The sequence below is a fragment of the Haliaeetus leucocephalus genome, unplaced genomic scaffold (assembly GCF_000737465.1).
Source record: "Haliaeetus leucocephalus isolate CR32 unplaced genomic scaffold, Haliaeetus_leucocephalus-4.0 Scaffold830, whole genome shotgun sequence".
Lineage (NCBI taxonomy): Eukaryota > Metazoa > Chordata > Aves > Accipitriformes > Accipitridae > Haliaeetus > Haliaeetus leucocephalus.
In genome coordinates, this window is record NW_010973266.1 from 2,849,845 (window position 1) to 2,876,881 (window position 27,037).

Below are 27,037 nucleotides of genomic sequence, written 5' to 3' on the forward strand. Positions count from 1 at the left end.
ACCCTGGGCTCTCAAAAAGCTTAGCCTATTATTGCCCTTTACACATACAAATATAAATATGTAAGTAAATATATATACACACATACACAGACACACAAACTTCGCAGCCTATGAACAGAGGATTAAAATTTAACCTATTATACATGTAACTCCAGGCCAAGCTAAGAGAATGGCTGGAAGAGCACATACATACCTACAGTGAACAACGATTGGTCCAGCATGGGCAGGATTCAATGTTTTGACTTTTTTCAGGAATTTCAGCATCCCAATAGGTGTGAAAGGCACCCCAAAATCAGGCCAGCTGGTAAAGTGAAGCTGTGTAACGAGCCTCGGAGCTTTACAACCATCATGAAGCTGTGGAGAACACACAGACTCCGAGTTTGACATTTCAGTTTTCATGCAAAGATTTACAAACAAACTGCTGTGGTTATTTATGACTTTAATTCCTGCAACACTTAGAGCCTGACTGAAGGATTAGAAGTTCGCAGTGTATGTAAAATACAAACACAGGGTGAAATTACCATTTATTATTAAAATGCACCTCTGCAGTGAAAACTGGAACAATCCCAGGACAGGGTTGCAAAGAGTAAGACTCACAATTCATGTTAATAACAGATCAAATCCTAAGTCCTTTTCCACTTATAAAATCCTCACAACACTTCTTTAGAAGCCTCAGATGCAACTCACAAAATTCAGTCTAAACATTGGGGATGTGCATTGCTACGAGATGCCACATGCCAGCTTTTGCCAGGTCGCGTATGAAAAACAAAAGAAGGGCTGCACATCTAATGGCCAACTACTGACAGGTTCATGACCTGACCTACTCTCCAAGAATAAAAGAAGGTACTACAGAAGCAATGACAGCAGAGCTTAGCATCGTTTCACCTGCATTCACTAACCACAAAGTAACCTTAAGGTTAGAAAGCGTATCTGTCTCGCAAGCTTTACATCTGTTAGCCAGGGTCAAGGCCATTTCTTTCAAACTGGAGAAAGCCAATTGGTTTTGTAAGGTTGCCTGGTCTCCATCAATGGGTAACCAAACCCCACAAACACATACTCAGCAGAGATCCGACAAGTGAAAGGCAGCCGGGTCCATCCCTAAACTTCCCAGCCCTTCAGCTTATCTACAGTATGTACATCTCTGTACGGTTCCTTCTTTCCCATTCTGCTTTCTGAGCACAGTTTCCCTGAGCATTTTTATCAGCGATGCCTTATCAGCAATCACTAGTCACACCAAAGTGATCTCCACGCTAGATCAGTAGAGACTGCTTCACAGTTCAGAATCTGTAACTAATGCTGAATGAATCCACCCATATCTTGAGGGGCTCTGAGGTCTCCAGGTAGTTCTATACGTGGTTTATCAACTCTCGCCAGCCCATACTGTCTTCAGTCTTCAATCTCAAGCAGGCGGTCATTGCATTACAAACACAGCAGCCCTCCCTTTAGGGGGTGAGGATCTCTAGCAATTTGCTCCTGTACAAGGCTACATGCTGTGGACAAAAGCAAAGTCATCCCCGCCATCTCTCTTGTGATCTAAAGCTTTAACTTGTGCCGGAGACCAAGGACACAACAGAAATCAAGCTGTAACGCTGGCAGACATTGGCCAACTAATATCCACAGACTACTCCAAATACCCAAACACAAATTCACTCATTTATTTATCTATGCAATCTGCCCAAAAAAGGTCAAGACACTGCTCCTGAGCTCCCTCCCTGACAGTCACAAGGAATGACTTTCCGTGGCCCTTGGCTACAGACAAGAAGAAACCGAGCGGAACCTCTTGCAATCCATGAAAGCATAGCGGATGCTACGCGTGCTGACCTGCAGAGCTTGCTTCCCTGCCTAGGAGAGGTGCCAAACCTTTCTTGATTTGCAAATATGCTTAACTAATTTCCTGAATTTCTTTTAAGCAAATATTTGACATTGTACCAATTTGCTTTCAAAATTAAAATGAAGACAAGAGCAAGGGCACTATTGTTACTTACCGACTGAACGCAGAACTTGCGGATGGTGTAGTCCACCAGAACTATGCAATCTTCCACTGACACGCGGATATTTCCATAAGTCCAGCACCCTTGGTCAGGCCAATACTGATAACATTTTTCCTGTACAAACATACAGTGAGTTTTATAACACTGAGCCTGCTTTCATTGTTGGTCACTCATAAAACAATGAAGTTATTTGAAAATAGTGTACATAACTAGACATAGGAGCATGCAGAGGTTCTCATCTGGCACAATACAGCTTTAACACTTTGCTAGTGCTATTGATGCTTAAATTTAAGCACAGAAGGTGAAAATAGCTTTGAAGTTGTTTTTTAACCTAGCCAGACCTAAACAGCTTTTATTTCGGTTTGGTTTTTTTTGTTAGGGGGTGCCTAACTGTGGGGACTGTGATGTCTTGACTCTTTGTTTTAAGCTTTAGGCGTAGTCGGTGAGAGCTGCGAGGCAGTCCTCATTTGGAGTCATCAGGAACATCCAGATTTAACAGTTCTGGCTTCTCATACTGGGAATGGGCTCTTCTTATGGACTGCCTTTGCTATTTGAGCTTCAACAAGCAGTACTACAACTGCAGTAAAATAAAGCAGAAGTACCACCATGAAGAGGCAGACGAGGAATGCCCATCCTCATACCTGCGGTGAGCTGACAGTATCTGAATTATCTTTTTGTTATTGTAAAAAAAATGCACCCAATAGGTATGAAGGCCAACTTCCACACAGCGATATGGCACATCACGTCTCATAAGCACATCCTCATCTCCTTCCTAAGGCCAACTATGGCTGCTTATCCCCATAGTTCCCCATTAGCAGGAGAGATTGCCCTTGGGGGGCAAGAAAAGCCCAGCTCTCCGGCACTGGGTAGCTTCAGCCTCCTCCCCCTCTTCCCTCCCACAACCACCGGGGAAACAAGTTGTTGGTTTTTTTTCTTGGGCATAAGTCTTTGAGGACTTTACATGTATTTCACTTAAGGATGTAGCATGCTCAGTGTGGCAAACTGTCCCCCAGGGAAAAGAAAATAACTAAAAAGTATCTTTTATATTTCTGATGGTACATTTCCTTAATATTTTAATTTAGCTACTCAAGTTTGCGAAGCAGGAGTGAAGTTAAATGTTTCACGCTTGTTGCATGTGTCTCAGCATTCAGCCAGTACATGTAGAAAGTCTCACACAACGGGAGGATCGAGATGCATACGAGGAGGAATGGGGGACAGGAAGGAACATCATCACTCTCACAAAGCAGCAGCTTTGTTTTTTAATTGTTTTGTCCATGTGCCAGAAAGAATTTTCAAACCTAATACTCAGAAAAAATGAAGCAAGTTTTTATCTTCATTTCTAAGCAAACCTATCCACAAGCACAGCTTTATGCTGCGATAAAAACACAGGCACGAGAATTTGCCTTTGGCTATGGGCTACGCAGGACAAACTTAGCTATCGGAATTTTTTCCTTGAGATCAATTTATATAAATTTGTATTTTGGAGATGAAAACTGCATTTATGAGCAGAAACTTAGATGTGCTAGAAGGAAGAAGGAGAAGGAAGTGGTCAGAAAGGCGACTGGCCAGACGCTGAGCAGCCACAACTGCTTTTGGAGCATGCTCTCATAGAGACATCCCAGAGCAAACTGAAAGCTCTTTACCTCTTTTCTTTCTTTCAGGTTGGTTAACATGACGATAACTGCTGACTTCTGCTCCCATATCATCCTCCAGAAATCATTAACTGTTTCTTGCTTCGGTCCTGCAGACAGAATACAGCTCTGCTCAAGAGGGATGATGGAGACCAGCATATCACACAGTACGCATGAACACCCCCTGCCCCTGCGTGCCCACCCAGATCTGTGTTCACTACAGACTGCTCAGGTTTTGAATATACCACATATTTCTTAAAAAAATCCTATTTTCTTTTACACAATCGCATGCACTCAAATCCACATTTCTAGCAGATACCTCCTCTCTTGAAATATTCTTAATGCTCTTTTAAGCAGGCTACAGCAGGAGCATCATTTAGGATTTCTGCTTTGCAGCTCTCCCCCATACCAAGGTCCAACATTACCTGTGACCACAACGAACCACTGTCTGAGAGCAGCTCATCGTGCTGTGCGGGACAAGAGTATTTCTGAAGGGCAGAGGCAGTTATTGCTTTGTGTCTGGGATTGCGGTGACAAAGTTTCCCAAATTTGTGACTAAATACAGCGCAAGAACTCATGTGAAAATGCTGATTTCCATATCAAGATGGCTTAGACAGACTGTATTATCAGGAGACATCATTTTTCAAACCCCGAGTAAGGAGATTAAAAAGAAAGAGAAGGAAAGTGGGGGTGGAAGGGGGAAGGCGAGCCTCTTCACTCAGAGCACTATCTGCGGGTCTAAAGGCAGTGGGTTACCTCACGCTCACTTTAATTTCCTTTAAACTGTAACCTCTAAATCCCACCTCACATTTGGCCACCATCTGCAGCTGAAAATAACCTTTAAAACACATCTAAAATTAAATACATTCGGCCATAAGAGGTACAGAACAGAGAAATGAGAATAAATTACCTTGTGCTGCTATGAATTTATTCTTTTCTTTATAACCCTATGGAAATAAATATCAGAGCAGTTAAAAGATGAAATGCCAACATATGCTAGCAGACAAATACTTACGTAATTCACAGTCAAAGTTTGCAGTTTGGCCAACAGTGGACAACTGTCAACTTACATCTATATATGACGCATTAATGTAGTCTGAAGGTGGGACTCCATCGATCTGGGTCAAAATCACTCTGGAATGATCATCTGGAAGAAAACATATTACAAGCATGTTTGCACGTTAATCAGAAATCTGTTATTTCCTTGCAAGCAGGAGGCCAGGCTAAGCACACACTTCCCAAAGCAGCTCTCTCCTGTACTGTCCCTGGTTCTCATGAAGAAACTTTCTGCACAAACATCTTGCTTTGCTCCCACACCTGGAGGTCACTGGGACTGCAGCTCTACAATACTGGCAGCCCAAACTTCTCCCTATTTGCTTGCACCAAACTAACCTGAGATCCTAAAATATCCACTTGATGTAGCATAATTTGGTAGCACCCCATGAGAACTAAAGCTTTATAACACAGCACCTGATCACCGCTACAGTAAAACCGAACAGGGGAAGATCAATACTAGAGACATGCCACAAAACAGACAGGTTTTGCACATATAACGCATGAAGAACATTTGTGACCAGGGAAATTGTATTACTTGAATATTTTCAGCAGATGAACACTATTACCAGTCTGCTCAGTGCCAGAGTTAATTGTCTGATTTAAAAGAAAAGGCAATGTCTTACATGGCAGGATGTTAGGATATCTGTTTTTCTCCCTGTTTTCTTCCTTATTCGCCATTTCAAATGTTCCCTGCACATATCCAGGTGTTAATGACTAAAAAAAAAGATACAGAAGTCAATGTGTTAGAAAACAGCTAACTCTTGACTGCACATGGCTTAGGGAAAATCTGCATTTATACATATTGCCTTGCATCCAACAGAATCAAACTTTTTTTTTTTTTTCGCAATAACTTTCATTACTCTATAAAAGGAAACTACGTCCTGGCAGATTTCACTACAGAAAACGAGTTCAGCAGTTTTGGAAAAATAAGTAATTTTTCCGCCAGAGATCATAGTTATTTAGAAAATTGTTAAACTCTGAGCTGCTGCTTTAAGCTGCCATCTGCCGCGGTGATTCACAGCACTGTGACCCAGCCGCGTGGATGCGCTGCTCCCTCGAGCTCAGCTCCGACAGCTACTTTTAGCAATAACAGTTGGTTCAACAGCATAAATAGAGTTTGATTGTTAATGGCTCACTGCTAAGAACATTAAATATCAAACATCTTGCCGAGATCCACAGGTGAGGGCCCAACTCTGGCTGAAAGGGATGAAGAAAAAATAAATCACAATTCTTTCATGCCGCGAGTCGCTGCACGAGCACAAGTCAAATTCTGCAAGTAATCAGCAAGATCTAAGACTGCGGATAAATTTAGTCAAGCTTAAAAAAATATATATATAGTCTTGCAAAGTAAGCAAATGAAAGGACGAAATGGAGAGTAAGAGGGTGAAGATGAGAAGAAGGAGGTGCCCAAGGCCACGGCAGAAGCTGCTGAGATGCCAGCACCGAGGTCAAGTGGCCGATCATCATGTTCATCACGAGACGTGGCACGAGGCTCCTGCCCTGCACTTTTAGCTGCCCCCTCACTGCGAATGGCATAAATGAGAAACGAGTTTCATCAAGTTTCTTGTATCAAACTCCTAAAAAAAATACAGCGTCAGCATGTTGGATCCCACTGAGGTAAAATCCCAGTGGTTTGGGAACATACAACCACCTTCTTCCACCCTTCTTCTACCTCCCACCGCCCAGTCTGAATCACACAGGGGAAGGGAAAAAAATGGTAACCGACTGCACAGCTTAAAGCTCTGCCTCGCAGAGCGCAGGGCTTGGAATTTCCCCTTAAAAACAGCAATATGTGTTGGCAGGGTGACATAGGATAAAAGTGGGGGTGCGGGGAGGAATTCACCACCACAGAGGAAACAGCAACGTGCGTTTGTGGTTTTGGTTTTGGTTTTGTTTTTTTTTTTTTGTTATATCACTCAAACTTCTGAATGTAAGTAAAAGAGAGAGAAGGTTAAAAAAAGAGTCGAAAAAGAAAGCTGCTTTTAGCAAACTGCTTAAGTCCTTATTTGAATGAAGCCCATGGTTTTGCTAATTAAAATACATTTACAGTTTATAAAACACTGAAACTTAATTTATGTTTTGCGTAAAAAGAAATAATTGGCACTTCCAACACGATTTCTTCAAACTTCAAAAGTCAGGCAACAAATTCTGAATAACCAGTCATATAAGCTCTGCATCTTCACATGAAAAATGCATGAAAAGTAATTATCTCTGGCAAAATAATCTCTCCATTCCTTGCTCCCTACTCCTGCAAGGCCCTGACATCTCCCTAAAAACCTCCTAATGTCACGCTGCATGGCTTAGAGCAGGTGTTGAACCCTGGTGCAAGGACACAGCCCGTTTCGCTGCTCCCATCCATCTTCAGAGTGGAGGATGTGATTCATCAAGGATGCACTTCATCACGTCCTCTCCATCACCCCATGAATCACGAGGAGCCGATGAGTCTTGGTGGTGCTGGGTCATCTGCTGCCACCGCAGTCTTATCTGCTCCCACTTGGCAGGAATTCTAAAATCTCTCTGAAGCTTCCGAGGGGCTCAATCTACCCCAGCATCGGTGCATTTTCTCCTTTTTTTCACTGCATGAACCACAGGGATGTCTCAAGTCAAAATTAAAATTTCAAAAGCAAATTCTTAGAGGAAGGTTTTCAGACAGTAATCTGAAAATCAAGGCAATAAACCAGCCATCATAAACTTCAAAAATCCAGCTCATCTTGTGTTATGGATGATAAATAGAGGTAAGTACCTATACAGAACGGAATATGTTTTTTTTTCTTCTTTGTTTCTTTTCCTTCTGTTTAGAAAGTACACACTCTTCTTAGTGCTCTGTGCTCACAAAGAAATCAAATAGTAAAAAAATGAAGCAACTGAGGGTAGAAGGAGCCTCTGCTATTTTGGCTAGTGTACAAGTGCAACAAGTGCAATGTACTTCTTAAGGGTAATTTAGGCTTGAAGGATAAAATCAAAAATACTAAAGAACACCATTACGCACATAAATCTAAGAGAACTGCCCTCAAAAATCCTTTCCATCCGCTACATGTCTTCATCTATCAGCACTTGCTCTGTTTTTCTTTTCCCCAGCAAAATCACTTGGGACCTAACTTCTCTGGCTGGTGCACGTGCCTGGCCACCGCTGGCTCACAGGACTCACCATTTTCAGCCTGAATCTGTTTCAAATTCACAATGGAGACCCTGTATCTGTGTTCCCGGAAACGTCTGACCCCGCTGGCATGTTAGATCAGGCTGTGTGAAGAAAACACTGGAGCGGGCAGAGATGTCCCAGCACATGCCCATCAGCTGAGCATCCCCAGCCAAGGCTGCAGTCAGGGTCCACTACGGCTCAGCAGCTCCTGCCCAACAGCTTGTGCAAAGGGGACAGCTTTGGACCCATCCAAAAACTGCAGGATTTGGCAGCTACGGCTTTGAGGGGCAAATACAGGCGTAACCTCAGCCGGTGGGAGGATGGAGCTGAGTTCAGGGGCTCTGCGTGCCAGGGGATGCTCTGAAGGAGAGATCATTGCACAGATGTCTGTGCTGAAGGGTCTGGATTTCTCATCCCCTTTCCTTCCAGTGCTGCAATAACAGAGTTCTGTTTGTCAGCTTTCCTGGTTTACGCTACAATATCAATCACTCTGATTTTCAATTGTCTTTCACCCTTTCTTCCTCTCTCAGGCTTGAGCAAACAGCTCATATATCCACACAAGCAGCCACAGGAGATATACAGCAGGGAAAAAAAAAACCCAACAAAAAACCCAAACACATAAAGCATCAAGCAGACTTGCTGTGCCATCACCCCCTGTCACTGCTCAGACTGCTCATTTATGGGGACCGGACCCCAGTTTTCAGACTCAGCACTTTTGTGCAGACAAACTCACACGCTCACAGCATGGTGCAGAAAATGATCAAAGCAAAGCAGGTTTTAAATATAAAAATAGATGGCTTGTTTTGCTCCTAACTGCAGAACGAATTAATCAGGAGAGTCAAAATTCACAAGTGCACATCTTGTCAAATTAGTTTTCACATTCATTTTGTCGACTTCAATAAAAATCTCCACAATGCTCCCTCTCTGATAAGGCAAAGAAATTATGTGTTTTAAATATATCATCAAACAAATTGCAGATATAAATATGCTACCAATTAAGAAGGTAACTTAACAGACTGTCTAATCAATGCGTGCATCAGCTTTGACAACTCCGTATTTGACATTTAAGCTACTGCTCTGTGCCACTTGCTTCTGCTGTGAAAGGAAGTGAAGAGAAATAATAAAAAGTATGGAAAAGGTCCCTGAATGCAGACGTGCAAGAGCAGACTCATTGCACAGAGTTTCTCCATAGAAACCAGCTCTGCAGCAGCTCGCCGCAGACTCTGGTTAAGACTCATCTATACAACCACACACGACTGAAGCTCAGGTTATGGGCAGAAAATAAAACCTCCTTTCTGACCAAGGCAATGCTTTAAAGAAAACCCCTTAAAGTTAAGATGCTTCATAGAAACATATGTGCTAAGGCACAGGGTGCTGCAAATAGGGAAGCAATGGGATGGTAACAAAGAGCGAAATGTCAAATTACCAAAAACCCCCCACCAAAATGCAAAAAAGTCAAACCTCACCAGGGCAATATTAAAGGCCACACTGTGTCTTCTCCTCAAAGTACTTCCCATAGAGGTGAAACAGTCAGATTCCCAAAAAAACCCTCCACCACCACCAAGAAAATCAATGCTGAAGAGATTCATATTCAATTTTCCTCTCCTCCAGCTTTCAGGCAAACACTAAAGATCTTCTTTAAATGTTAGCAAGTGTCAAACAGTTTATATATTACCAATTTGGCATTGCCATATCATAAAGCAGTTAACGTTCCAGATTTTGTCCACATAAAGGGTTACCAGGTGTGACAGAGCATGTACGAACAGTACCAGCACACTCACACAACAAGTGCTGAGGCTCTGAGATACCAGCATCGTGCACCAAACATTCTTAAAAGAATTGTTAATATTTGCAGGCATTTTGTTTTGCCTCCCTGTTTTTGCCAGGCAACTATCTGCTCCACGTGTGAGGACTTACATTAAACTCCTCCCGGAAGAGCTTCCCTTCATCCGCTGATCGCATCCGAATTTCCTCTTCAAGATTTTCTACTGGAATAGGGAAATACTTCTTTGGGCCCGAGGGAGACCTACTGAGCAGCATGACTCGTTGCTGTTCTGTCGGTTCAAGGAAAGTATGTGTTAAAGGCAAGTCCAGAGCAATGGATAACAAGCTATTTCCAACTACAAATTAATTTTTAGGCTGGAAGATACCAAAACATATTTCTCACATGAGACTTCAATCGGTGATAAAGCTGATATAAATGAAATAAAAAGCAAAAACCACAGGCCAAGAGAACATCATAAATTCAAGTGGAACCACTACTGGTGAAATTAATAGTTTCTGTATTTACACCAGATTAAAATGTGACCAAGTTTTATTTAGAAGAGGAGAAGATTTCTTCAGCTGACGAAGAGCGTCCCAGCCCAGAGCGGCTATGCCACAGGGCAGGGACAGTTTTTAGCGTCTGTCACCAAGAGATGCTGCTAGATTATTTCATTTGTGAAGGGGAAATAATAACAGTAATAAAAAAATATCTTTAGCTTGGCAGACAACAGAAGCTCTGCAACCAGATGAGCTGTTGGAGTTGCTCTCCGTTGCCCCAGATGTCCCCAGCACCGGCTCAGCCCCGGCAGGAGATCGCTCTGCGCCAGCACGGTTCGGTACGGGGATTGCTGTGGGCGCTTCTTGCCACCTAGACCTCGGCTCGCGGTGGGGAATAAAGCCCCAGGACACCTTCACCTGCTGCCTTCACAGCCCCTCAGGAGCACAACTGGCCACCTGGAAATTCAAATGAGCATCCCCACCGGCGGCTGGATGAAGTGGAGGGATTAATCATAGAATCGTTTAGGTTGGAAAAGACCTTGAAGATCATCGAGTCCAACCATCAACCCAATCCCACCATGCCCACTAAACCATGTCCTGAAGCGCCACGTCTACGTGTTTTTTAAACACCTCCAGGGATGGTGACTACAACACTTCCCTGGGCAGCCTGTTCCAATGCCTGACAACCCTTTTGGTGAAGACATTTTTCCTAATATCCAATCTAAACTTCCCCGGGTGCAACTTGAGGCCGTTTCCTCTCATTCTATCACCAGTTACTTGATAGAAGAGACCAGCACCCACCTCACCACAACCTCCTTCCAGGCAGTTGTAGAGAGCGATAAGGTCTCCCCTCAGCTTCCTTTTCTCCAGACTAAATAACTCCAGTTCCCTTAGCCGCTCCTCATAAGTCCTGTGCTCCAGACCCCTCACCAGCTCCATTGCCCTCCTCTGGACACGCTCCAGCACCTCCATGTCTTTCCTGCAGTGAGGGGCCCAAAACTGAACACAGGACTCGAGGTGCGGCCTCACCAGTGCCCAGTACAGGGGGACGATCACCTCCCCGCTCCTGCTGGACACACTGTTTCTGATACAGGCCAGGATGCCGTTGGCCTTCTTGGCCACCTGGGCACACTGCTGGCTAATGTTCACCCAGCTGTTGACCATTCCCAGATCCTTTTCGGCCAGGCAGCTTTCCAGTCCCTCTTCCCAAAGCCTGTAGCGCTGCGTGGGGTTGTTGTGACCCAAGTGCAGGACCCAGCACTCGGCATTGTTGAACCTCACACAATTGGCCTCGGCCCATCGATCCAGCCTGTCCAGATCCTTCTGTAGACCCACCCTACCCTCCAGCAGATCGACCCTCCCACCCAACTTGGTGTCCTCTGCAAACGCCGTGGCAAAGACAACGGCAAACAGAGCGGCAGACCACTTCCCCACGCGCCGATAACGACGGGGTGGCTTTCAGCAGCTGCACTCGCCAACTAAATCTGGCCGGCGGCTGCACTAACCCTTCATCGGCCAAGGGCACTACCCGGCGCCAGGCCACCGCGGGGATCTCCAAACCGCGCTCGCCGGGGTTCCTGTGCCCAAACGCCGACTGAGCAGGAAGCCGACGGGTATATTTAGAGGTTTGACTTTCTCTGTGGCTGCCACCCTGTTTGTTAACCCACTCTTCAGCTCGTACGCAGCGACGTGGAACCGGCACGAAGACGTAATTCTCTTTATCATTTAAGTTTTTCTCTTTGTTATCGCTAAAATAATTTATGAGCAAGAAAGGGACGGTTCCTCCATGTTTGCTAGGTTTGAACTGAGCCCTACAGAGCAACCCACCCGAAGGGCTCCCCGCTAACGGAAATAAACCCAGCACATTGAAAAAGCCAGGGGAAAACATTTTCAGCTGCTGAGAGTGTTTTATTTTAGTGCCACTGGCTTACAATACTGCCCTATCTCATCCCCTGGCTTGTTTCTCTTTACGTTCAGGAACCAGCCAGTAATTTCACAAAGAGTTAAGGACACTTTTTTCCCCCTTTTAAGAAGAAATACTGCAATTCTTTCCCTAAATACAAAGATCACAGCACCAGAAACCTAGATCTCAGCTGGCATCCTAATAAAACATATATAAAGAGAACAAGAAACATTTACAAAGAAACATTTGCTATAGTACAACTTAAAGTGAAAATTATTTAAAACCAACAACCGCAAGTTAAGATTACATATACACCAATACGGACCTCTATTTTTTCTGCTTTCTCTGTAATAACAATCCTATAACTTACATTACAAATAAAAAGCAAACATAACTGAATTCTTAATCAGCAAACAAGCATGTGTGTACACAAACAAAATTCACACTGAGAAGGAAAGCAAATCTCTCCATACCTTGTTCTTCTAAGATCCCATTTGGCATCTTTTTGTCCCCGGAGTTCACAACAGCTTTCCTATGTCTTCTAAACCTGAAATACACACAGTATGTTAAGCTGAGCAACTATGTTGAAAGGTAAGAAGCATTTTCCCAAACCAGTCTTTACCAACCATGTAATTCTGGAGAAACTCTTTCTGTTCATCTTCGCCGTGAGAACCACCACCACTGCAGCACCCTCCTCTACGCTGTGATGGAGGCTCCTGCCTCACCGTAAGTACGCATTTCTCATTTCCTTGTTAGATCATATCGAAACAAGACTGAGCCAGTTCTGCATGCAGAGCTCCACACAGACCTACCTGAAAAAATAGCCAGCCAACAGAATGAAAATGATGAAGACCAAGAGCAGAATCAGCATTGAAGTCAGTAGGTCCTTGTGTAAATTGTTCTCCTCTGTAGAGTCTGTGGATTGAACAAAGCAAAAGTGAAACATTAGAGACATGGATTGCTTAATCTGTTGCAGAAACTGTGCTTGGTGCACCAAAAAATCTGTGGTTCTATGCAGTAATCTGCTTGTGCTTACTGAAAGCATCACAAATTATTTAATATATGCAAAGCTGAAAGTGAAAGTTCAGTTTTGGTGTTTGAGTTGGTTTTTTTCCCCCCTTCAAAAGCACAACCAAACTACCTGCTGCTGAGAGTATCAAGGATATTTTTTGGAATGACTGGTTAAGCAAAGATTTTACTTGTAGTTAGAGTAAGTTTAACAGGTACAAGTTAAATTTGAAGCAGTACCCTTATGTGCATCAGCTGTTTCTCAGCCAGACAGAAATCACCAAAGAATGCCACCCCTGTATAGATTTTATTGACTCCAGAGATACAACGTGTTTTAAACATATCTCATCATTTAATAGTCCAAAATACTGCTGCTGGCTACAGGGCTGTAAAGCACATGCTGAGCATGACGGAGGGGGAAGGCAGGAGGGAACAGTGCAAACTGCAGCGTCTTCTATGGCTTGTATTAGATATAACATATATATTATATTATCTATTACTATAAGAACAAGTAGAAATAATGAGACTTTTAACAAATAGAATGGAGATTTAAAAATATATATCTTTGTTGTATCTAGTATAAATTGCAAGTCTAATCCTTCTGTTAATAGTGTTTTTATGTATGTGACTCTTTACATTTCAGCTTCATTATGCTTTTGTGACCTTTTAATTCTGCTGAATGATTCAATGTACTAAAATCATTAAAAACCCAACATGTTTTATTTAAGAAAGAAGAACTCTCAGCCTTACCCTTCAGCAAGCAAAATACAACCCTGCTACTTGTTTTTCTTTCCAACCAGACAAATAAATCCAAGTTAGTGTAACAGCGGTGGTGGAGACCTCGCCAAGTGGGAAGGATGAGTCCTTCACACCTGGAATTTATTGCCCATGCCACAGGACACAGAAAGAGGTCGATCTTTCCTCAGTTACGGCCACAGGAGCCAGCCGAGGCAGCAGCCCACGCTTAGGGCATCTACCAGGATGGTTCCCTGTGTGTCCAGACCCGCCCCCCGTTTCTCCATCGTTACACCAGCCTTCCCCAGCCTCCTTCATTTGCACTGTTTAGAAATCTTACCAATGTACACTCTTCCAAAAGCAATTTTTGTTGCTGCTGGTGTGGTGGTTTTTTTTCTTTTTAAGCTACATTTACACACTTTTAACAAGTTCTTCACCATTCCTACAGCAGGCTTTGAGAACTGCAGCAGTGATTCTCCTAACACATCTTGCATTCACACTTCCCTAAACTCTTTTTGTTTACTTGCAGCAAAGGCTTTTTGAAGAGATCTTGCACAAGCCATAAAGTGACACAACATAAAGTATCATGAAAGCACAAGACTACAGTAAATATATAGGAGTATGTAACAAACACCTGCAATATTACAGAAAAGAGCTCATATGGATAAACCGACTGACCAGAATTGATCACTGAAAAACCATTTGAGCATTGGTTTGTATATTGTAAGCATCTGGAAACTCTCCGGATGCTCAAACAGGGTGTTAGGGCACAGAAAAACTTCCTTTAGAGGCATAGGTGCACTAGTGGCATACAAGGAAAAAAGGTATCTCAAGTCAACATAATAGTACAAAGAAAGGGAAGGCAATAAAATGCATGAAATTTGACATTTAAGTGGTATATAAAGATAAAAGTGACAGGCATGACAAAACTGTAATCAGAAACCATCACTTGACAGGGTTTCAGAAAATCACTACTGGAAGGAGTGTCTGGATGAACGTGCATCACCAGAAACAGCTTAACAATTTCTGTGTGGTATTTAGCAATACCGCACTCTGCATAGAAACCAAGGTCTGACAAACAAACAAACAAAATATCTATTTTTGCCCCTCACAAGCAAAAAGGAGCGACTTTAGCCCACTGTTGAAGTTTAGAAATTTCAGACTCAATATCTTGGAATCTCCAGGATTTAGGGGTTTTGTGTTAGGTCTCGTCACTGGCTCTGTGTCAAGACCCATGACACAAGGGGGGAAAAACAACAAGTTTGAGTCACAAGGGAATTAAAATTTCCCTCAGTTCATTACACAACACAGAAATCACCCATCTTTTCCTTTCAGAAGGGCTGATATACTCACACCACCAGTGTCTTTGGAAAACTGATTCCCAGACAAACACAGAAAGCCTCAATCCAACCCAGGAGAAGAGAAATTCAATCTCCTGCTGGACTACTGTCTACATTTCTTTAGCTAAGCACAGAGCAATTCTCTGCATCAAGATCTCACCTCTCCTCCTCCTACCCATTTCACAAGGAAATTAGGTCAAAACCCACAAACAGCCCCTTCTAATCTGTACACGGGCACATCTGTTTTCAAAGCCTTGCAGTGGCACACCAATAGCTTCACCTCTGCAGAGCCTGTGTGTAAGGCACAGTGTGGTTTTAAACAGTTTCACTTATTACCTGTATTTGCTTCAATATCTGCAACGAAAATTTTATAAATGTAGCCCAAAAATTCTAAGAGAAAGTTACAACTGGGCTTAGGCCATTGTAGACTCAAAGGCTGAAAGATCATTAGCCAACACAAGTGTCTACATGTTAAGTGGGATTTTAAGGGGAGACTGAAAGACAGACCTGTACTACTTTTTTTTAATCAGTGCTGCTTCAAAAATTGACAACTGAAACATATGAGTAAATGCATGCAGCCACTGCCAGGGAAAATTTTCTACTGCTCCAACACAAAAAGAGAGCTGTGGTCCAAAACCACAGGGCTTTGTGTTCGCAGCCCCACAAAGAAGATCATCCCAAGGGTGTTTTTTTTTAGAAATACAATGAAAGAGTGACTTTCATCTTGACAAGAGAGGAGGATTATCGCCAGGAGGATGGTGGCAACCCCTTGTGCTTCCCCTGCCTCCCACCAAGGCTGACTCACTGGTTCTTCCCGGCTTCATTCCCTGTGCTGCTGGCCCAGCCGTCGGGACAGCTCTTTCTGGAAACGTATCACCATCTCCTTCAGGGTTATGATGTTCCCACTTTCCGTATGTGTCAAAAACAAAACCACCCACAAGAAAAAAAGGGAACTAACAGCAGCATATGCACATCAGTATCTGCCCTGTGATCCTCCCTCCACACTCTCTCCCAAACGTTGATTTTCTTCATCCCGTTATCAGTTCCTTTGCAAGTAGGACCTGAACAGTAAAATGGCCTGTGAATAAAAGTGTGATTAAAGCAGTTTTTTCTCCCTCCACAAAAGCAAGCTAACAAGGCAAGGTGTGTAGTTTGCCCTAGAAAGCAAGCCAGGTACCTGAAATTATTCTGGTGATTGACAAAGAACAGACAAGATATTGTTTATCTCAGCACAACAGAAATCCCACAACAACAGGCTCTATTTACTCACAAGTCTGAGCTTCTTTTCAAAAAACAGGGAACTTAACCCTCCATCTCTCCAAAACTAAAACTAAACTGCTCTCACCCATTATTTGGGTTAGATTTCAAGTGGTTTTTTTCCAGGGTCCATCCTCCATCTCTTCTGTCCCTTCAGCAGACACACAAATGTCCTTTAAACAGTGCTCAGTCAAATCCAACCACCAAGGCTTTTGGGCAGTGACACGTGCCTCTGTTTTGGGTCAGAACTGTTTCAGACATCCAGCTCTGCAAAGGACACCGACCTCCTCCAACATTTATTTTACATGAAGAGTGGCTGTCACAACCTCTTGACACAGACCTTATCCATCACATGGCAAACACAGTGTGCTCAATCTTAAGTAGTGCCATGTTATAAAATTTATGATTATTAATAGACTTGTGGTCAAATTTTAATAGCGATGTTTTGTCACCTGCAGGCACAAAACCCAGCGCTTCCCAGTTTACCACAGTTTTGGTACTTACACACAATTATCAGAGTTAATGCATCCCCCAGGCGTGTGATACAAGAGCTCTTAGACACGTCTCTGCTGAAGAGCTCAGTCCAGCTTGCATCAACTTCTGCAGACAACTCACCTGCTTGCCGTGCAAGACCTCACACATTAATTTAGGGGATACTTCAGACCAGATAATCTATCGTGCATGAAAGCGTTGAGTATCTTCCATATTACTCCTTCAACTGTTCATGTTTCAAAGGGCAAGGAAGCATCTTCAATTTTTATGGTAGTCTTTCAGTGCTCCTCACATGCCTCACAGAGCAGGTAACTCTCAAAATTCACTGGGAGCAATCACAGGGAGCGGCAGAGCTCACCAAAGCACACACAGCCACCGGACAAAAACCCTTTCATGTTACCACCTTGTTGCGGGTACCGGGATGCTACTCGCAGTGCAGATGCCCATGTGGCTCAGTCTGTCCTCCTGCCATTGTTTGGACTGATGCTAAGGTTAAGAGACAGTCAAGTGACATATTTTGGGTAGTCCTTAGTACTTCTTGTGGACATAGGCATTTTTGAAGTGTTTGGATGGGTTGAGTAGCAGAGTATTTAAATTATTTTTTGTTGGTGTTGTAAAAACTTCTGCAAGTGCTTAACTTCTGTTTGCTGAACTTTCTGTTCAGATTTAAGAGTGATTGATTTATTATAATTAAGCCTCTCGCACTGAGAGAGTGCTTAATTAATCTGCATGTGCTTTCTATACGCTGAAAACCTACAAGTGAACTCAATAAAAGGAGAAGTCTCCTCCTTTCTCAGTTTTTATCTAGCCACCATGCCTCCTTGAGATCTGGTTGAACTTTGCTGCGATGACTGGGCAGAAGAAGTCTACCCATGCCAACAGGGATATCACAAAGTACAAACTAAGCTCTCTCACGCTATTTTTGGAAAAGAAAAGCCCAGCCCTGCAGAGAATTGCTGTGCTTCACCGTGCCTTGACTGTGGAGAGGAAGCAGATATGCAGCTGATAACCAGGAGGTGCATTTAGTACACATGAAAAACAAACCCAAATTAAAAAAAAAAATAAAAAAAAATAAATGAAGGGCAAAGGAAAAAGACCAGTAGGGAAGACAAACCAGTGCCCACAGCCTGCAGTACACAAGAAGGGAAGCAGCAGCAAATGCAAGAATCGTGCCTGCGTTTGCCATCCCAGAGCCAAAAGCCGCACAGCCGGACCCAGCACAGCCCTGCCACTGCAATCATGGAACAGTTTGGGTTGGAAGGGACCTTTAAAGATCATCTAGTCTAACCCCCAACCCCAAAACACCGATTTCTGAAGTTCTGCTTTTCAAACTAATTCTTGAAATTGAGTATCTACCAGCAAAGCATCCCTTTGGCTTTTAAATACCAAGTAAAATGAGCCAGCTTCCTTCTTCAAAACTCAATTTTCTGATGATGCCTCATCTTCTACATGAAAGAAGCACCATGAGTCTAGCGTGAAAAGTCCCCATCTCTGGGTCCCGTTCTGGCTATCGTATAGCAAGACTTCAGCCTTTCGATACATTGCTTCAGTCATCTTCAAAGACACCCACTAACCTCTTGAAAGTTTAAACCAGCAATAAATAAGGCATCAAAAGCTGCCTTTCAACCTCCCACTGATCTGATAAATTCATTACCTCTGCATGTTAATACATCGGTAGTGGAAAGAAATTGTAAAGATGGGCATGAAACCCATGAAATATTCATGGAGTAAACACTAAAGGAATTTAAACACTTGGAAAGGACTTAAAAGCGTTACTACTGAAACTCCCAGGCTGCTTTCACATTTAAATTACATAACAAGTAAAAATACAAGAGAAGTAAAAGAATCCTGACTATGATTAATACTGGATAATTAATTAATATCTGAGTAGCCAGGAATTATTTGAAAGCTATGGACAGTATCATGTCTAAATAGTCTGTCACACATATTTGATAGCATAAAGTTTTATCTACTTGAAATACACTTTTTTTTTAATGCAAATCCCAATAAATAAATAAATACTGGTTCATATTTATTTAATACAGTTGAATACTCTGGGTGAATGGCAGTGCAATTTCTCCAGTAAATGGCAGTGCAATAAAACCCAGAAAATTCTGATTTTATGAAAGGGAAATTTCATGGTAGCAATTTCACAGTACTCTTGTAGGAAGCGAAATGGCAGTAGTGCTGAAAAATTGAGCCATACAGACTAGGTATCCATGTTTAAAATAAGAATAAACCCAACATTTTAATTCAACAAGTGTTTTAAAAATCAAGTCAGCTAAAATAATGACATGCAATAAATTGTAACTATTCCTTTCAGAATCAAAAGCATCTTATCTTTTTGGATCATTCATCAAATTAGCATGCAAAAGGAAAGCTGGGGTTTTTTTAGTATCCTTCAGTTCTCTCCATATTCTTTTAAATGGCTTTTTCTTGATACTTCAATAAAAAATCTTTATTTTTGTATTAAAAAAATTGTATTAGTTCAATGGGTATTAAATGTATTAAATAATCCTATTATCTTGGAACTTTCTATACAGCAATGTATTTTCAGTGTGCACGTACTTGTCTATCAGACAAAACTCTTCTTCGCTTCTCACTGCAAAGTAATGAAGCCTTTGATATTCAGGAAAAAACAGTTTAGTCGTACTAATCATTTCTAAATCGTATCACTGAAATTAAGATTTAATTAAAACACAGACGATGAGATTACTCTTACCCATATTATCATACTTAAATTCAACACAATTTTGAATTAAGCTTTGAAGATGAACAGCATCTATGGAGAAACTCCCTTTTCACTAATTTGATTAAAATTCTGGGAAGTGATACAACTAACAAGTTACTTCCCTTTCCCAATTCCCATATTCTTACATATTCAGACCAAAATTAGTAACTTGTTCTCCTACTGCTCCAGATGCCAGACAAGAAGCAGGGCACTGACAACGACTTGACAATATTTCAGCAGAGCCATTTATTGGCAAATTTATACTTCGCTCAATTTCTAGATTTTTATTTATATTAGCAATTTATTTATTTTGAAAGCCCTAAGCAATAGAACACTAAGATTGTCATTACTAACCATAGAGCCCCTTGCTGCCCTAACCCTCCACTTCCCCTGTGGTGGTCTGTTAGTGCTCACCTCCACCTCCACTCTTCTCCAGCCTCAGATTTTGGTGAAAGCAAATGCCTAACACCTAAATTACTACAACTGCCGTTTGATTCTTGCTTGGCTCTCCTTCCATACAGGTGTAAAGTTCACAGGCAGATTAAAAATAAACCGACCAAACCAACCACAAAAACACCCTCCTATAAAGACTGGATGTCAACAACGGTCACCTGAAAACTTATCAAGATTTCACCACACTGTTTATATGGAACATCATCAGCTTTATTTCCCTTCAACCAAGTCCACAGAGCAGCTATCCCTTCGGAAATCCCTCTCTGACATCAGCATGACGTCACGCACTGCCACCGCCTCAACAGCAAACCACTGCCTGACAAACACTGCTCACCAGCATAGGGATTTCGAAGATAGCATACAATTATGAAGGTTAAGGACAACATGCAAGTAAAATATATCATCCCATCACAGAACATAATAGTAGAATCAGTATCTTAAATAAGAAACCCAAACAAACCCTTATTTGACTTGAACAAACGAACCCCTCTCCAGGACGGTAACGCGTTAGGATGCAGTTGTAGGAGGACTTAAAGCAAGAGGATGAAATACCAAAAATAGAAATGAGGATGAATAAAAGATGCTGTGGTGCACCGGTGAGTAGAAGACTGCTCTCAGGTGTTTGAAAAAGGCTTTTTCATTTTTCACCTGACCTAATCTTATGCAGGACATCTGCATTATTATCCACCTCCTCGAGTCTTGCCTTAGACAGCTCCTATCATTAGAAAACACGGAACACACATAAAGACTGCATGTCCTCATGATGTTTAAATATATTCATCCTGTTGTCTAACTGATAATTTCTTTAATTCCTATTATCTGTGTCCAGGTCCCATCACGTTGGAGACCCACAGTGACAGCTCCTGGGGCGTGCAGACCTTGCAGCCTCGGTGGGAGGAGCCATCCTGTGCTTTCCCACCTCTCCCAAAGCTATCCTCTGCATTTCCCACACATGGGAAAGAGAAAGTAAAGCATACAGCACCAGTCATATGGAGATCAAACACAAAGGTCATCTGGCAAGATTAGAAGTGTATTTGTGGGGTCAAAGTCCTGGAAAAATATCCAGGACTATGTCACCAGGAGAACCTCACCAGAAGTCCCTTTCCACTCCCATCCCCGTAAATGAAGTGATGTCCTTACTTGTTGTTGTTGTTGGTTTTGGCAGTTCAGTTCCATTGGGTGGTAAAGCTTGTGCAAACAGAAAACTAACACAGAGCAGAAGGAGCGAGCAGGAATGTTCCATCCTGGACCTAAAAGAAAACAAAAGCAAAAGATAAACTTTCAGGTCAAATTACTATTACGTTTTTTCCTCAGGTCAGAAGAAAGCTAAAAGAAAAAAAGAGACATTCACTTTAGATGAGGGAAGTTTTAAAACTTGTTTTATACTCTCCCACTGCCTTATCACTTAACTTTCAGCTTTGATGCAGAAGGAAGAGCAAAATACCAGTTGCATGCACTAAGAATTCATTAAGAATGTTTTAAATCCACGAACAGGAAGATAACGCTCAGCCATCGTTCAAAGACAACGACAGAAATCAGGCCAGAAAAGCTACTCTACATCAGTAAAACACAGCAGCTGAGGACACTGAGGCAAGGAGTCTGGAAGTCATTTCCATAGATAAGAACAAAACTCCTAAGTACCAGCAGCTGGAATCTTGGGAATAAATGCAAATCTTGAGAATAAATGCAAAAATCATGTATTTTTGGTGATTCCTGCCATAATTGCATGTCTTATGCCTTCTGCAAAGAGCACAAGTAGGAGCAGTGAGGGCTGCAGGAGGGGAAAGCAGCCCAAAACCCCAGCGTGGCCAGACCCTGTCTTAAGGGTCCAAGTGACTTTCTTCCACGAGACCAATACTTCACACACCGTGTAACTTCGACACACAATCTTGGCACCACAAATGCCTGGAGACCAAAACAAAGAGGAAAAGCTTTTACCAACCAAGCAGACCAGTAACAACCATAAAGTTTAAAGTACCTAGAATGAGCACTTTGCAGAGTTTCCTTATCCCACCCTTGATCTCCTATAGACATACATATGGTGCTTCATAGATGTTCCTCTGGAGTACACGTGTGTCACAGCTATGAGTCCGCGAGCTAGAAAGCGTTTGAACAAAGCCTTCCAAATACAGAGAATTTCAGGTTTCATGAGACCAGAAAATAATTTCTGATGTAGAGAAGATTAGAGAAAAAGTGTGATGAGAATGTGCTGCTGAAAAAAGTCAGGGAAATTAATTGTTGTAGATAAATGAGCTGGTCTAGAAACATTCTAGTCCCTCTAAATCAAGGTTTTTGTGGAAAAAATAAATGTTGTTACTAATTTGCTGTACATTTATCCAGTCCCTAATGAACATATTAATTATAAGAGGCTGCCATCTCAGCCATTAGCCAGTCTTGCTTGATTTAAAAATAATTTCTTTGGCATCACACGCAAACATTACTTTCTGTATTTTGCAAATGGCAGAACACATCCAGATGGTGGCTCTACATCCATTGCTAAAATTACAACCATTGTAATACTGCACAACACAGCTCCCCAGTGCTTCAGTATGATATATTTAATATTACAATTTCCATGGATATTGTATAGTAGTGCCTAACAACAGACAAAAAAAATCCAGGAACTTTGCAGTCATTAGAATAACCATTAGAAAATCCTTCCTTTCAATGTAAAATGGGATAATCCACCAGAAATAATCTCTGGATAAGCGCAAATGTATAAAAAACTTCTGTAACAACAACTTTCGCACCACCTTTTCGCCGCTCTCACATGCGTTATTCAGAAGCGTACATTATTCCCCACCTTTCTGCTATACCTAGGACTAAACTCAAACTCAGCACACACCTGATATTCTTTAAAAAAAGAAGAGAAACAGACCTAAAAATTAATTCTCTCACACTTTGAAGGGATGTCAGCAGTAGCAAGGCTCTCACCAAGCCGGGCACAGGAGCGGCCAGCACGGGCTCTGCTCAGCAGAGCGCACCCGAAACTGCAGCTGCCTTAGGGAGCACACAGACCCTTGAAGGAAAAGCATCAAGTAATCTCATCTGATATTACAATTCATTATTTGTTTTCTTTTTCAAGGCTCTGTTAGATACAGAGCAGCCCTTCTGCCCGCTGAAAGTACTGAAAGCACGCTCAGTTTACCAAGGTAACACCTTCCAGAAGGGATTGCAGGCTGCTTTCTATCCATTGGCCCTAAGATGCTATGTTAAATTCTTCCAAGTTTTATGAGTATATAGGAGTACGAAAAAAATGAACACGAAAGTAAAAAGACAAAATATATTTTCTGAGAAAAAAAAAACCACCCACATATAAAACTTTTTTTACACAGGAGCACACACTTAATAGCATTTCTTTATTCTGTCTCCCCATCTCACAGTTTGGAAGCTCAATGGATCTTGCTCTAACATAATGAGTGAAGTAAGAATAATAAAAAGTATTATTAGCATCAAACTTTATTTTCTTAAATGTCTTCCCCCCCCACCCCAGTCCAGCTTCCTACTGACAGATTTACTTATTCAATTCCTTCTACTACTGTTTATAATTTAAGCAGACTAGATGTCTCAAGCTAACAGGCTTAGTCAACAGCCAGGTTAACCCTGAACTAGCCATTCTTAGGATTAGACAACTAATTATGCATAATGGCTTATTGCAAAATGTATCAGCATTACCATCACATGCAGACCTGGTCTGACAACTGCAACGCAGCTTTGTCGGCAGCAGACCCCTCCTCCTCCTCTGAAACACTCCAGCTTTGAGAAATAGCTTTAGCCAGGACTAACTAGATAAAATCAAAACCATTTATGGTTTTGTTATGACAGTCACCATAGTAAGGGACCATACTGATACCAACTATATGAAGTTTTATACCTAGGCTGCTTGGGCTGAGTTAAACAAATATATATTCTCAGTCTTGTCTATCCATTGTAACAGTTGAGTAAGAAGTTAATATTTAGATGTTGTAGGAAAAAAAAAACAGGCTGTATTAAAAAACCAACCAACCAACCAAACAAACAAAAACCAACCCAAATTTAAGACAATCACCTGCCCTAAAAATCCCCAAGGCATTGTGAATTTTTCTGTTCAGCAAAACAAACACCCCCAGTGGAATTTGGTGTAATTTTGGAAGCAACCTATATTAAAAAAAACTGGTAAGGCTACATTGTATTTAGCATTATATATAACCTTCCAAAATTTAACAATTTAGAATTATAAAGCAATAGTATGCTGGAAGCTCAAAACATGCAGCAGCAGTTTACATGAACTGAGGGGAGGGGAAAGGAAGGAAGAGGATTTGGAAATCTGGAATAAAGCCAGAATAAAAGTGGAATCAACAGGGAAAGGGGCTGGCATTGCCAGGAACGAGGTGCTGAATGCTGCACTCCACCGACTGCAATGCTTTACACCCTCGGCAAAGGTTGCTTAAATCCACTGGCCGTTCGAGTAATCAATTCCAGCAGTTACAGTGAGCTGGTTGCTGAACGGTTTTACAGCATGGCGTTGAGCTCACCAGCTCACCCTTAAAATACATCCATCTCTTTAAAAAAAATAACCAAAATAATTGAAGTTGCTGGCAGGTTTCTAAGAGACTGGCAAGTGTAAGGAACATCAACATTTCTCACAGAATTACCATTATAAGGGTTGTACAGATAAAAAAAACCACGCCAGACATCTTGTATCTGTTCTCTTGAATGTGATAAAGTGTAACTTGAGTATATATTCAGTGCCCCACAATTTGGTGGAAATAAACACATCTTTGTAGATGTGTTTGTGATTATGCAAATTCTGGGATCTCATTTTTGTCCTAAGCACTGTCCTGGTTTTGGCTGGGATCGAGTTAGTTTTCTTTCTAGTAGCTGGTACAGTGTTATATCTTGGGTTGGTATGACGATAATGTGGACAACACACTGATGTTTTCAGTTGTTGCCAAGTAGTGTTTATACCAAGTCCAGGATTTTTCAGCTTCTCCTGCCCAGCCAGCAAGAAGGCTGGAGGGGCAAAAGAAGTTGGGAGGGAACACAGCCAGGACAGCTGACCCCAACTGGCCAAAGGGGTATTGCATACCATGTGATGTCATGACCAGTATGTAAACTGGGGGGAGTTGGCCTGGGGGCGATCGCTGCTCGGGAACTAACTGGGCATCGGTTGGCAAGCGGTGAGCAATTGCATTGTGCATCACTCGTATATTCCAATTCTTTTATTATTATTATTGTCATTTTATTGCTGTTGTTATAATCTTTATTATTTTCTTCCTTTCTGTTCTATTAAACTGTTCTTGCCTCAACCCACATGTTTGGTGTTTTTTTTTTCCCCCGATCCTCTCCCCCATCCCACTGCAGGCGGCTGGGGGGGAAGTGAGCGAGCGGCTGCGTGGTGCTTAGTTACCAGCTGGGGTTAAACCACAACGAGCACTTTACACTTCTGCTTGCTAAAGAAAGAAGGATTAAAACTTACAGCAAATTTAGGTGCCGCAGCAAGAGACTGAGCTTAGCACGATCAAGCACTACTTGCAACCAAGTAGTAAGTACTCCTCTTCAGACTGGGGTGGATGGGGAGGTGAGAAAGTTGCAATAACATCAAAACACTGTAAGCTTTACTGTATATTTATGTATTTCACATACAGGACCTCAACTATATAATTTTTTGAAACAAAAAGCTCCACAGACACAGCAGCATTTTCCATCCTCAAGAAGGTACAACATCATGATAAACTCTGTTAAAAAAAAAAAAAGGTAAAAAATAATAACAACTCCTCTTCAGAGGAAACAGGCAGGTAGAAAAGCACTGCTGAACAAGAAAGGACAACTGCATACTACAAAAGAAGCCTCTTGTTGATAAAATCAGAAAGGAAAAGATCCAGGTAGAGACATACGCTGTCGTTATTACATGGCTTTGCTGTAAGGGAACTGCTGCCCCGCCTGGAAAAAGAAATAGGAACTGCTTTCATAACCGTATGGGGATACAATGCAGTTTTATCTGCTTACATCCTACTACCTCCAGCCCTTATTTCCTGGATATGCATGAGTAAATGGCTCAGGCACTTAAGCTTTAACTCCATGGACTAATATTTTTTTTTGTAGCAAAGGATTCTTAGCTATTTCTGATTATCTGAAGCCTTAAAATGGTGCCAGAGATTCCTGTTACAACCACGGTTTTAAAAGTCTGCATTGTTATAGGTAAATGCTTCTACGTCCAACAGAGAACTTGATCCTATGACAAAAAAAAAAAAAAGTCGCTGTAAAATTGCACATCTAACTCAAATCCTGCCAAGGAGGCAGAGCACTTGAAATCTAAATGCAATCCAGTAAGGATCAGCTCAGACACCAGGGGAGCGTGTGAAGGCTGTGCACAGCTCATCCCAGCATCGGGATCGCTGCCACCGCCTCTCGCGCGGTCCAAGGAGCTGCCACGGGGGATGGCCCAGCTCCCCAAAACGTGAGAAAACAGCATGATTTTCAGGGATTACTGGATTAGTACACATGCTTAATTTCTATTTTTGCTGCAGAACTGAATCCTCATCTGACCTGACAGTTTAAGAATAAAACCTGGGTTTTAAGAAAATACGCTAATAAAACCTCTGTCGTGCTGTGTGGCATTGCTACAGCTGTGGGACTTTTTTCAAGGAGTCTGATGCAGAAGCTACTTCAGAGTGGGTTAAATAGATACCCGTTCCCTGTATCCTCCTGAAGCAGGAATAAAACAGCAAAACATCCCATCTAATACAGAGGATGGTGGAGAAACTGTTGGGTTTTGCTTTTTTCCCCCAGGCTTTAGTATCATGCAGCTCAGGTCATGCCCCAGATTTTTAGTGCTAAAAAAAGTAATATTCTAAAGGATAAGCACCATCAATTCAGAAAATATAATTAGAAGTGAGAGACGTGAAAGCCCTGCCACTGTAGGTTGACAAATGCGTTGGCACCTAGGATGTTGGCCACACCGTGAGCAAACGCCAACCCCAAAAGATCAGTAGTTTAAAAAAAAAAAAAGAAACAGCAAAAAGGGAAGAGGGGAAAGCCACACTCCCTTCTTGCTCTG

At 42.0% G+C, this 27,037-nt stretch overlaps 1 protein-coding gene across 2 annotated transcripts in view; it reads right to left on the reverse strand.

The window, feature by feature from the left end:
• PTPRE (protein tyrosine phosphatase, receptor type, E) overlaps nucleotides 1-21,241 on the reverse strand; it is a 49,561-nt gene extending 28,320 nt beyond the window's left edge. Inside the window, exons 1-10 of one of the 2 annotated variants that reach the window (XM_010581946.1) lie at nucleotides 21,139-21,241; nucleotides 12,795-12,897; nucleotides 12,456-12,529; nucleotides 9,735-9,871; nucleotides 5,302-5,392; nucleotides 4,693-4,769; nucleotides 4,533-4,569; nucleotides 3,635-3,732; nucleotides 1,986-2,105; nucleotides 194-354 (exon numbers count right to left, since the gene is read on the reverse strand). In XM_010581946.1, the coding sequence (XP_010580248.1) occupies nucleotides 194-354; nucleotides 1,986-2,105; nucleotides 3,635-3,732; nucleotides 4,533-4,569; nucleotides 4,693-4,769; nucleotides 5,302-5,392; nucleotides 9,735-9,871; nucleotides 12,456-12,529; nucleotides 12,795-12,897; nucleotides 21,139-21,241 (1,001 nt within the window). Of the gene's footprint in view, nucleotides 1-193; nucleotides 355-1,985; nucleotides 2,106-3,634; nucleotides 3,733-4,532; nucleotides 4,570-4,692; nucleotides 4,770-5,301; nucleotides 5,393-9,734; nucleotides 9,872-12,455; nucleotides 12,530-12,608; nucleotides 12,656-12,794; nucleotides 12,898-21,138 lie in introns of those variants that run through there. The other variant, XM_010581947.1, reaches the window with a different exon arrangement.
• Nucleotides 21,242-27,037: the final 5,796 nt, after the last annotated feature.